The sequence below is a fragment of the Protopterus annectens genome, chromosome 3.part0, assembly GCF_019279795.1.
Source record: "Protopterus annectens isolate FY-2018-M chromosome 3.part0, PAN1.0, whole genome shotgun sequence".
In the NCBI taxonomy this organism is placed as follows: Eukaryota; Metazoa; Chordata; order Ceratodontiformes; family Protopteridae; genus Protopterus; species Protopterus annectens.
Genome location: NC_056731.1, coordinates 68,404,499 through 68,417,439, shown reverse-complemented (window position 1 = coordinate 68,417,439; position 12,941 = coordinate 68,404,499). Strand labels below are relative to the sequence as shown.

The 12,941-nt window shown below is 40.8% G+C and overlaps 1 protein-coding gene across 1 annotated transcript in view; it reads right to left on the bottom strand.

Annotated features, from left to right (window-relative positions):
* ANKS6 (ankyrin repeat and sterile alpha motif domain containing 6) overlaps positions 1–12,941 on the bottom strand; it is a 1,232,679-nt gene that overhangs the window by 758,963 nt on the left and 460,775 nt on the right. The window contains exon 5 of the mRNA XM_044064590.1: positions 12,133–12,337. Coding sequence (XP_043920525.1) covers positions 12,133–12,337 — 205 coding nt within the window. The remainder of the gene's footprint in view (positions 1–12,132; positions 12,338–12,941) is intronic.

The following is a 12,941-nucleotide window of genomic DNA, read 5'->3' as shown; positions in this document are numbered from 1 at the left end:
TTCTGGGCAAACTACAGTGGAGTGCTTATTAAGTGAGTTTGTAGGAACAGTCAATATACTAGAACAGTAGGATGAGCAATGAGTCAAAGCACCAGAATTACAATTACATATGCAAGTATGAGTAAATGAAGGGTACAAAGGTCAGTAAGAAGTGTAGCAACAACTATTGGATATATGAAGCAGTAACTACAAACTTGACTTGCTACTACAGAAGCAGCTTAGTACAAATGATTTAGACTGTCATCATAAAAGTTTAGTACAGTAAAAAGACAAATAAGCAGTCTACAGCTATGACTTGACTCAGTCTCAGAATGCCTGCAGCAAACAGCAAATGACAAGTGTAAAATACATGAAAAGCAACAATAAGTAGTAGTTTCTTGAAGACGAGTATAAATTGGCTTGGATGCCAGAAGTGCAGTTTCAGTACAAGTTTGCAGCAAGTATTAGACTTAGGCTTAAAATACATACAACTGGCAAAAGTCATGGCAGACATAAGAAACAATACCAACCACATGTGTAAAATGGGGAAAAAGGGGATGGGTGGATGTCTACAGCAACAGGGAACTCAAACCTGATGGATATTCTCTCTTCAAATGTTCTTGGTGGCTCCCTATTGAAATGTCAGAACTCGAAATGTCGAGTGCAGAAAAAACAGAAAAAAAGACTGAAAACCTGGATAAGAGTGAACCTTTCCCTTCCTCTAAAAAAAATGGTGCAATGAATGACCTTTGAACTGATTACATTACTATGAAAAATATTTTGCCTCATAATTCAAACAGCATTTCAATTTTTTTTTTGCTTAAAATGAAATGGCATTTGAACTCTGTTTTATGACACACATATCATTAAATGAATGTTTTATTAATATATAATTGAAAATAACATTTTGGAAAATTAATAATGGTTCTGCAATTTGTCTTTGTATGCTGCTTATGGATTTCGTAAGTAAATTTGCCAAGCCTCTATAGCTGGCTATGGTACTGGGAGGAATCATTTAAGGTCTTAAACTTTTAAATATAAACCAATCCAAATCTAAATTTGATGGTGTAAATTAATGGCACTGGCAATCACTTTGCATGAAAAGCTGTAATACAATTTTTGTTACTTTGTATGAAATGACCTCAGACTTCCTTTGTGACATGTCTCAATCTACAGCTCATTACTACTCCCTATTGTAATGCCAAGGCCTGAACTGAGTGTCAAAATAACAAAAACAGCAAAATTGAAGGAAAATAGTTAATCCAAGAAACCCCAATGGCAATCACCACCAAACAAAACTGAAGCAGTATGTCCCAATAACTGGCAGATAAGAATGCTTAGTCAATAACAAATTCACTAAGCAAGTAGTAAAACATGTTTTTAATAAAACGTAAGCACTTTCACGGCACCAACATGCCACTTACTCAGACAATAAAACTAAGAGCATATAGAGGTATATACATTAAAAAAACCTCTAACTAATTAAGCAAATGACCTATCACAATAAATAACATCAACAGTAAATTACTTAAGGTACCGCATACAAAACATAATAAAATAATACAAAAACAAAAATGCTTAACTAATTCTGTGCGTACATATTCAACCCACAAATATGGGAGTAGTAATACACATCATTCAGCACCAAAGGAATATATATAAGAATAAAAATAAATCAGGAATATGCATGATTATAATCTACCAGCATACTAAAAACCAGTCCCTCATTTCAACCATCTGGACTTCAGCAATGGTTTAAGTGGGACATTGTCATTAAGCTCCATTGGCTGGTGAGCCCCTAGCCTCAGAATCCATTCCAACTGTATTACCTCTGTGCAATTCACCAAATCACCCCCCCCCCAATATATTGGGATGTAATACATGAAGTACTTGAAATACAAAAGTATGTGCGGGATTCTGTATTGAACATTCTTATCTGCCAGTTATTGGAAAATAGTTAATGTAGACAATGTATGTTCTCCTTTAAAGTTTATTTATTGCAAGGGGTCAAGACCCCCTTCTCCCACCCCCATCCCCCAATAGTTATATACAATAACTCCAAGATCACAATGTCTCAGAGAAAAATGAATATACTCAAGAAACACATTGTCTCACTATTCCAGAACTCTCACTTTCAAAATTTAAAATGCTGCCCTTCATTAAACTGAGCCCAATTAGCAGGCTCATCACATCACAAGAAAAAACAAAAACAAAAAGAGGGCAAGTAATCCTGCACCCGTCTATATCTACCCTTACTTATACACCAACACTGAGACGAAACAAACAAGGAGAAAAAGGGAAACATCTTAAAAACGTTCTCATTCCCACATCAAGAAGTTGGATTAATCTTCCAGTACTGACACTATACTGCAGCATAAGGGGAGGTGTTGCACTACTGAGTGGGCCGTCCTACAGATGAGACTTTAAACAGAAGTTCCATCTGCTTCAGCTGGTGGTAGTTCACAAGGACATATAAAAGATGCCATGACACCTACTGGAAACAGCAGGGGATGTTGCTGACTAAACTGCACTTAGTCAGTATGAATAATGCCTTGGGTCTCCTCTAAAAAGATGCCACTGACCTAGTAGGATTACCCAGTCAACAAGTGTAGATTAAATAAAATAAATTTCATTAAGCCTGACAACTGCCAGCACAGACAAAATAAATCACTAAACACATCTCTTTTTAAAAGTTGTACAACATCGTGCACACAAAAAAATTCACTGGTGACTTGATAAAAACTTGGATAATCAAATGTTGATGTAATGAGTGAAATATAAACATAACAGTGCAAGTTCGAGCAAACTTTGAGTCTCTATAAAAAAATCAAGAAACATATGGTGGAATTAATCTGATTTACATGACTCTAAATCTAGTAACTCCAACTGCTTGAATAATGGCCACATGCAATTATTAACAGCTTCTATCTACTTTTTAACATTTTAATTCAATGCAAGAAAAAAAATAAAGGTCTATATGTAACTGAACAGTACTCATATGCTGGAAAGCATTAAAACTGCCTATAAAGAAGTATCAGAATTTGTGGTCAAGACTAAATCTGTATATACAAACAGCCTGGAACAGCTCCAGGTTCCTCCGGGATACAGTCCTACCTCTCACAAGGGGATGGGCTATTTGCTGTCAGATCACCAAGTTACTTTCTTCAACTTTAGTGACTAGGATTCAGTTCAGTTTGATTTAAGCTGTCCACCCAGCCACTCATCAGGTGACTGATGCTGAGCAAAGTGACAGATCCTCCTGGAACTCAATAATATATACAAAAGTTAGTTTCCAACTGTCAAACAAAAAGTAAAGAATGCATAAATTTGCTTACAGTATCTATCCATGACAGCGTTTGACTCTAAATGGGAATGGACAGCAAGGCTCTACAATGGTGCAGCCATCCTAAACACAGCCACAAAGGAACTAGCTTTGGAAGTCTCAATTCAAAAAGTCCAGTCCTTAGGATGCTTGAGGATCCTGTCAGATGTCCTTAGGACAGGTGCCACATTGATGCATTTTCCCGTGCTATCTTCATCACCAGTCTTACCATTTTACCTATGGAAAGAACTACTTAGGAAGAAGGCTGAGGAGTCTTGAAAACCTCCCACAGGGTGTTTTGCAGAGATCACAGGGTCTTGTAGGTCGTCCTCCCACTGTATCATTTAAAGAAATTCCTCAAATTTGGGGTCATCAAAAAGATGAAGAGGGATGTATGCCCTCTATCTTCAATATCTAGGGTGGAAGACTGTGCGCATCTTAAGTTTCCTATTAAAACCGCTAAGGGAGTTGACCTGCAGACAATGAAGAAATAGATGGGTCCAGATACCACTCAATGACCCCATGTGACACCCTCTGACTCTCTGTCATGATGTCCAGAAAGGTAGAAGGCTAGAGCTCCATGCAAAGGAACATCTCTTGAGTTTGACATCATAGGAGATAAAGGCAATAAGGGAGGTATATGCAAAACTATCTGCATCAACAATATAGTGCATCAACTATATTGATGCTGGGCTCAGAGCAAAGGGAAAAAAAACTAGCTGTCTATAACTAAAGCCCATCAAGACTGATACTGATACTGGCAGACTATGTCAAGCTTGACACTGACTTACCCAACACCAAATGTGAAGCACTCAAGCCCACTGGCCCCAGGACTCATTTCAAAGGTCTCTACCTTAAAGGCTAACCCCACGAGACTGGCACAAACAAAGATAAGATCAGCATTAAGCTTGAACCCAGCATCTTGCTCTCTGACCCTAGGAATGAGGGATCCACTGATGTTGACAAAAACAAGAAGTTCAACACATACAGCAAAGCTGACAAATACTGAAGCCAACACTGCTATCACCGCCTTGCAGATAGACTCTGGAGTCTTTAAGACCAGTACTAAGATGGGGTAGGTGAAGAAAATGGGAAGATCGAAAGGAATGAAGAAGGATTGCCTCCACACCCCCCCCCCCCTCCAAAGCCACCAGGGGGAAGCAGAGGTATTGTTTGTTGAACTCTAAGACAGGCCTTCACAAACGTTTCACTGTTGATCTTTAAGACAGATCTTCACAAACCTTTAAAAGTCTGTCTTTGACAGGTGGAGAAAATAATTCCTGTAAAATCCTAAAAGCCTCAACCCCGTAAGCCAATGGAAATCTCCATCAGTAAAAGAAAACAATCATTTGTCATGACCAGTTTATCATGTAGCTTTTCACAGGTTCATAGGTAGGTACTACGCTATCTGCCCAGGGGCATTTATAAGCCTAGACAGAGTGTGTCAGCTTTTACCACCCCATTGATTAATTAACTGATCCTCTGTCAAGCAGAGCCAATGAAGTGATCTCAGGGGTATATTTTCTGTTACCCATCCACTCGTCAAGGTTTCTCTTGAAGAGTGTTAGTGTGGGGCTCTGCCTAATGTAGTTTGGAATTTTGTTCCAAAGCATGGGGAGTCTCTGTGACAGGAATCTATCCCTCTAGCATGTTCTATTTATTGTTGTGGTGAGGTTTAGCTCACTAGAGCACCTGGCTCGCAGTGACTTGGATTTCTTTAGGTAAAGCATGTCCATCAATTCTGAATTGGACATGGCTTTGTAAGTCTGGCAGAGATCACCTCTGAGTAAGCGATATGCCACTGAGTACAGCTGGAGTTTTTTCAGTTGGGCTGCATAGGACATATGCTTGAGGCCAGTAATCCTCTTGGTGAGGTACTTTTGTGGTCTCTCCAGCTGTTTTAAGTGTCTTGTGAGGTACATCCCAAATGGGGCATTGTACTCTATGACTGGCCTGATGAGTGACGAGTAGAGGGGCACTATAACCTCTTTATTTCTAGATGCGAGCCCTTTAGTAATTAGATGGGCCACATAGAAGGATTTCCTAACTACTTTGGCAATATGATCGTCAAAGGAGAGATTACTATCTACCTGGGTCCCCAGATCTCTTATTACTTCTTCTATATTAAAGGGGGCTGCCACCTATGTGGTAATTCATGGGTGTTTTATTTTTCCCCAACGGGATGACTATGCATTTTTGGCATTTAGCTTGAGGCCATGACTTTGACATCAGGTGTCCATCTCAGTAAGGCCCTTTTGGAGGATGTCCGTGTCAGCCGGAGAGACAATTATGACTCCCAGTTTGCAGTCATCGGTGAACTTGGTTAGCCATAGTCCTCCTGTGTTTGCCTGTACTTCTGAGAAGTATATGCCGAACAGTAGGGGTACCAGGACCGAGCCTTGCGGGACACCACTTGTGACTGGTTTAGAGTCGGACCTGGAGCCTGCTATTCTTACCGTGTGAGTTCTGTCTGTAAGCCAGTTGGCAACCCATCTAGTGACGTAGGGGTTTATGTTCAGGCTGGTGAGTTTTTCTGTAATACCCGAGTGGGGAATGGTGTTGAAAGCATTGGCGAAGTCAAGGTAGGCTGTGTGAACAACCTTTCCCTCGTCTATGGCCTTGTTGACTGTCTCGAAGAAGTCAACCAGGTTTAGTAGGCATGATCTGCCCTTAACAAAGCCGAACTGGGTCGGGTCAAGTGTTTGGAGGTTCCCAATGTCTTTGTTAATGAGTTCCATGATGAAGCGCTCCATAGCCTTGCAGACCAGGCTAGTCAGGTTTACGGGGCGATAGCTACCAGGGTCAGCTGTGGCCCCTCCTTTGTGGAGTGGAATAACCGTTGCTGTGCACCATTCTATGGGCACGTAGCCTGTGGAGAGGCTGAGGTTGAACAGCGTGTTTAGGTGGGGGATTAGTTCTTTCTGTAGTTCGTGCAAGACGCAGCCTGGGACACCATTTGGCCCCATTGACGCTGTGTTTTTGGCTTTTGAAAGGGCCATTTTCACCAGTGCGTCTGTGATTTCCAGAACACTACACTTTTCCAGTATTGTTGTGGGCCCTTTTGGGGGTGATATGTAGTGAAGTTTGCACTAAATCTATCTGCCAGGATGTTGGCAATATCAGTAGGTTCTGTATATTTTGTGCTATTTTGCACTACTTCAGTGCATATCTGCGAGTTGCCACTTAGATTGTTAACATAGCTAAAGAAGGCTTTGTGGTTATCTTTTGAATCCTTGGCTATTTTTCTTTTGAAGTTAGCCTTGGATGATTTTATGAGGGACTTCAGTTTCTTACCGATACTCATCAGGGATGTCTTTCCTTCCTGGGATTTGCTTTTTTTCTGAAGTAGTTTCCTCCTTCTATTGTATAGTCTGTTTATGGCAAGGGTCCACCAGACTAGTTTCCTTCTCTTAGAGGAGTGAGTTTTGGTTTTGCTAGGGATGGCACGATCCATGCATCCTTGTAGGGGATCACAGAGTGCATTTGTAAAGGTTTCTGCATCTTGGGCAGCATTATCCTTTAGCGTGGGGGCTGTTAAACTTACCGCCTCTGTCTTAAGTAAGGTGAAGTTTGCTTTAGAAAAGTTTTTTTACTGTGGTTTCCTTAGTTGGGGATGGTGGTGGGGTGTGGACATCCAGACTGATTAGTTTATGGTCTGATCTAACCAGTGACTGGTTGACCTCCGGTGTGAAACACCTGTCGCCCATGTTTGTGATGACCAGGTCCAATATGTTTTCACCTCTGGTAGGGGAGTTTACCAGCTGATCCAGGGCATTTGAGTTGATGAATTCCAGGAAGCGCAGGGCCTGGGAGTTTGTACTCGAGTCGTTTTCCCAGTTAATGGTAGGGTAATTGAAATCGCCCAATATCAGGGTGTTCGGTAGGAGCTTTATGTTTTCCAGTGTCTCCAGAAAGGTGGCGTGGTGGTCCTGAGTCATGAAGGGTGATCTGTAGCAGGCCACAATGTGCATTGCAGATTTGCCTGATGTCAGTTGCACATGGATGATCTCAGAGGTATCATGCTGCGGCACTAAACTGGAGGTATAGGTACCCTTGATAAATATGGATGCACCCCCTCCTTTAGTGCTTTGGTCTGTGTTCTGTAGCCGAAATGCGTGGTACGAGTTGTAGCCCGGTAGTGCTAGGGTGCTCTCTGGAGTCTTGAACCAGGTTTCAGTTACTGCACAGATGTCAATGTTCTCCATACTGAGAAGTGCTTCAAGCACATGCATTTTGAGATTTAAACTCCTGGTGTTGAGTAGCATAACCATCAGTTTTTTGTTAATTGTGCTGTTTATGGAGGTGGGTTTGACTTTTGAGCCTTGCCTAAAAAGGCACTATGGGGGCAGCAACAGCCTTGGCCAGTATTCAAAAGCCTAGAGGTGACAGGTGCAATCCGTCTCTTGCGAAGCAACACGGCTTGTCGAGCATGTCATCCCAGGCTGACAGACACTGGATCCCCTTTGAATGACACCAGAAGCTTAGCCAACTGTTGAAATTGATCATTTTTTTCTTTATACTGAGGTATCATTCTTGGTGAGGGCAGGATGCTACTCAGGGTCAGGGTCATACCAGCCTGGGCTACATGATCAGAGAGCTCTTCCATGTCTCTTTTCATGTAATCCAGGGAGGTACGTTTCAGGTCATTCACACCAACATGAACAATGACAGAGTCATATTTGTACTTGTTCTGGCGAGACCTGAGTGCTTGTGTTATGTGGCGGATTCTGGCTCCCGACAGGCAGCTAACAGTAACCTTCTGCTTGTCCAGCCTAGTGAGTGGGACGTCAGTGTGCCTGACTATAGAGTCACTTATTACTAGTGTGTTAGATATGTTATTTCGCCTTAAGGGCTGCGATTGCGCGGCACACTGATTTTGTGTTTTATGTGTTCTCTGGTTTGTGACGGGAGATGCAGGCTGTTTGGGTGTCTGCTTTGGAGGTCTCTGATGCTTTTGCAGGTTTTTATTTAGAGCCTCCGAGTATGACTTTGTGTATTTTGTGCCAGGGCTGGTTTAGTAGGTCTGTGTGTGGCTGGAGGTGTGGTGCAAGTGCTAACCTTCTCCTCTTGACTGTCTGTTTCAGTCTTGGGTGGAGACGGCTTAGCCTCCAGTTTGGCTGTATAATTGCATCTCTCACATATGTTAGTGTGTTGTGGTAGGAGGAGAGGGTTGTCTGTGTACATGAGGCAGTTGTAACATTGCCTCAGGATACCCAGATTCACCAGCTGGACTGGAGAGTACTCCTGAAATTGCCTTTTGGTGATGCCTGAATAGTAGGGTGAGCTGCTTAGTCGCTTGGATGGTAAGGGGTGAATAAAGAGCCTTGCCCTATTGGGCAATCAAGTGTCAGGGTATATTAGTGTTTGCTATTAGGTCTGAGCAAGTGCTGGGCTGTAGGATGCTTTTTGTGTGCTTAGGTTGAGAGTTAGACTAGTTTCAAGGGAAAAACTGAAGACTCAGTGGAGCCGGGAATAATTCAACCCTAGCTAACCGGCACTGCCTGGCACACAAAACTGTGCAAATGCGGTTTTTATAGCAGGGAAATGAAAGAGAGAGAAATTAGCCCAAAATGGTCAATAAACTACTAACTTCTGGGCTGGAACCACTCCTCCAGGGACAGACAGGCTGCTCAAAGCTCCCCTCTCTCACAGGTGGACAGAGAAACTTCCTTCTATCCAAGTAAGGTAAGGGCAACTCAGAAACTTGTAACACAGTCCTGAATTCAGCAATAGCCTGAAAAGTTGACTATACTAGCTTAGAAAGGTGGGAAAAAAATAATATATTTTTTTTTTTTTAAAAGATAAGGCAAAAACAGTAAAAAATGCACTTAAAACAGCTTTAAACGACTACAAACAATCAGAAAAGGCTATCGCACTTTATTGTGTAGCCTACAACAGTTACATTATTTAAACAAAAAATGACTTTTTAAAAGTGCAGGCAGTCAAATAAGTACAATATGTGAAAAAAAACAAGCTTTTGAATCACAATAAACGCTGGAAAATCAGCATTTAGGCAGAAAACAGTTAAGTACACCAAGAAAGTACAAAAAACTGATACTTAATCACTCCAAAGTCTCTCTTCTAAGCTAGAAGGCTTGTATCAGTTTAAGGCTTTCTAGTGCTTCCCAGTAGGTTAGTTACAGGAAAGATGGGAAAAAAGCGCAGATGTGGTCTTTTAAACCAGAAAGTTGAAAGAGATGGACAAACTGTCCAAATGGTCAATAAACTACAATTTTTGGGCCAAGAACCACTCCTCTTGTGGTAGTCAGGCTACCTAGTGCGTACCACTCCCACTGATAAGCTAGAAGGCTTTCCTCCAACACAGAAAGGCTTGCGGGGCTCAGAAGCTTACCAACAGTCCTGGATACAGCAACTCTGTATCTGGACTAGGCTAGTTACAGGAAAGGTGGGAAACAAGCACAAGTGCGGCTTTTAAACCAGAAAGTTGAAAGAGATGGAAAATAAAACTGCCCAAACAGCCAATAGCTACAATTTCTGGGCCAGGAACCACTCCTCTTGTGGCAGATAAGCTACCTAATGCTTACCACTCCCACTGGTAAGCTAGAAGGCTTCCTTCCAGCACAGAAAGTAAGCTTCTGAGCCCCCCAAGTTTAACAATCCTGGATACAGCAACTCTATCTGGACTAGACTAGTTACAAGAAAGGTGGGAAACAAGCGCAAGTGTGGCTTTTAAACCAGAAAGTTGAAAGAGATGGAAAATAAAACTGCCCAAACAGCCAATAGCTACAATTTCTGGGCCAGGGACCACTCCTCTTGTGGTAGATTGACTACCTAATGCTTACCACTCCCACTGATAAGCTAGAAGGCTTCCCTCCAATACGGAAAGGCTTGGGGGCTCAGAAGCTTACAAAGAGTCCTAGATGCAGCAAATCTGTACCTGGACTAGACTAGTAAAAGGAATTTTCAATAACAATTTTCAGGAAGTTTTAACAATAATTCTACCAAATATTTACAATATACACAGTCAACAAAATCAGGAGAAAGCACACCTTCCTCTGATAAACATTTTAAACTTTTGGACCTGCAGAAACCTATCTATGCTCATCTCGTGTCTTTTATTCTTCAGACTGGAAGAATCTCCCTGAATTATAGTATCATAGGATACCCGTTCTGCCCTGGAGGTTGAGGGGGGTCAACCTCAAAGCCGAATTCAAGGTCAAATCCTCATCAGGGGGTCATTGTTACACCCTTCTCCATCTAAAACAACTTAAATTTGTTCTTTGTCTTAAAGGACTTAGATAAATCCCTTAAAATCTCTGAAGCAGTATTAAATTGTTCCTTTTCCAAACACAGATGTGGAGCATTTATCCCACATTTAAGCTTTACAATCTATAACTAGCAAAATTAATAGGGAACTTGCAGCTATCAAAAATCAACAACAAAAAAAACTTTGTAGGGCAACAGCTGTAAAGACAGATGCAAGAAAAAAATTAAGGCCTAGGATGGACAGAGAATTAATCTGTAAAACTGACCAGAAGTAGAGAAAAAGAAGGGTTTGACCCAAAACTTAAACAGGAAGCACAGGGAAGGTGCAACTCAAAATAATATGAAATAAAATAAGTTTGAAGATTTATTTTTTTTAACCACAGGAAAAGCCAATCAATGCTTAGGAACCTCATACCACTACTTATGATAGATAAGGAAAAATGTTCTGCCGGTGTAGGATTCCTTTTGAGAGGGGTCAATACCAATCAAGTAACGTCAAAACAAAATCACTCTAATAATTGACTAACACTTCCCCTAGAAATCTCCTGAGGGCTCTGATGCAGGAAATAAGAGATTTTATTTTTACCAAATTCTCCCATCTAAAAATAGCATTACAAGGAAATCTAAAAATATTTAACTTTAATTCTATCAAACACATTCAAAGCTACATTATGTTTAAACAGGACAGTTGAAGTACAGCACTGCAAACATTAAATTAATACAACAGAACAACCTGATAAAGTCCACAGATTAATAGAAATGCTTTCATCCACTAAAAATAAAGTCCATGCTACTGTTTTTCTGGAAACTGCAGTTGTGTTTTGCTTTAAATTAATACAAATTATGACCCTATCCCAGCCAATTTTGTCTGATGAAAAAACTTCAACAGTCACTCTTTCCAGCAAGTTATCAGCAAAAAGTTGATAAGGTGAAAGAAAGAGATGATACACAGGAAGTAATCCACGGCACTGGATGAAGCACTCATTTTTACAGCTTTACGAAAGTGGAGTTAAAGAATCCATTGAAAGAAAATGTCTGACAATGCAATCTGCAACTTAATTGTGACAATGAATAATGAAATTGCAAAAAATGAACCAAAAAAAGGCCCAGATTAACAGTGATTTAGAGATGGTTCTTGCCTATTCAGAGCAACTAAGTAAGCAATTTAGGATTCAGTTTAAAACAAGGCATATTTATGTGAGGGAATGATTGACTGGGGTGCGATCTAGGTGAGGAATGACTAGCAGGTAACAACCAGTACATAAGGAACACAGTGGGAGGCATCTATGATGAAAAGACAATAAACATTGCAACAGCCTTCACCTGTTTCCTCCAAAAGGAAAATCTAGGATTTACAATTTACATTCAGCCACACACAGCTGCACTAATCAGCTAGTATCCAAAACTTATTTTAAACACATTCTGGTAGCTGGCACACTCCTGAATATGCTGCTTTTAATGACAGCTTTTTTTCCCTTTTACTGTCAAAATATTCATGAACATAATGGATATTCTATACAATAATACAACAGGCCTGTTAGATCAGTTACTAGGCCATGCATGCCATTTTAGTTTAACCACACAAAGAACGAAACCATACTAACCCATGATAGGTTGCTTGCATCAGTGCTGTCCAGCCATGGACACTATCCTGTTTGTCGATGTCTGCATTCCTATTCACAAGTAGCTGCACAAGTTCCAGCTGTCCAGTCACAGCAGCGATCATCAGAGGTGAGGCTCCATCCCCATTCACAGTATTAACTTGACTGGCATCCTCATCCAAAATCTCTCTCACTAGCTTGGAGTTTCCTGCACCAAACAAATATGTTAACTGTTAAGGAATGGTAAAGCACAAAACTTCTGGGGAAAAACCGCTAGCATGCAGTAGTTTAAAATCACTGAAATGCAAATCATAATCAAAACTGATAAAGTTCTCATAACCATCCGTTCTGTACGTATATGGCAAAACGCTCTTTTCATGTGCATCTGTATAGTGTTTAATGCCATCTACACATTCCTGTTTTTGTGTATGTCAGCATGTGTGTGTGTGTGTGTGTGTGTGTGTGTGTGTGTGTGTGTGTGTGGGGGGTGACCAGATATTCCTTTTTTATGTACTTACTCTTACAGGGATATCAAACTCCCTCACCGTACCCTTCCATACGACAAGTCTGAAAACGAACAAGTCATTCATAGCAAAAAAAAAAAAATCATGCAGTGGAAATTAAGCATTGTAAACAATCACTGGCTCTGTGAAGTAATAAGCTGCTAAGAATGAAGGTGGGATCACTTTAATAAAATGTATATGTGGAACATGAGTCTCCAAATTGTTTTTGTTTTTTTGCCCCATTCTGGTGTGACCTCCGGAAGACATTCACGCTTTTTTTTTGTATTTGTTTTCAGTGACCCACTGCCT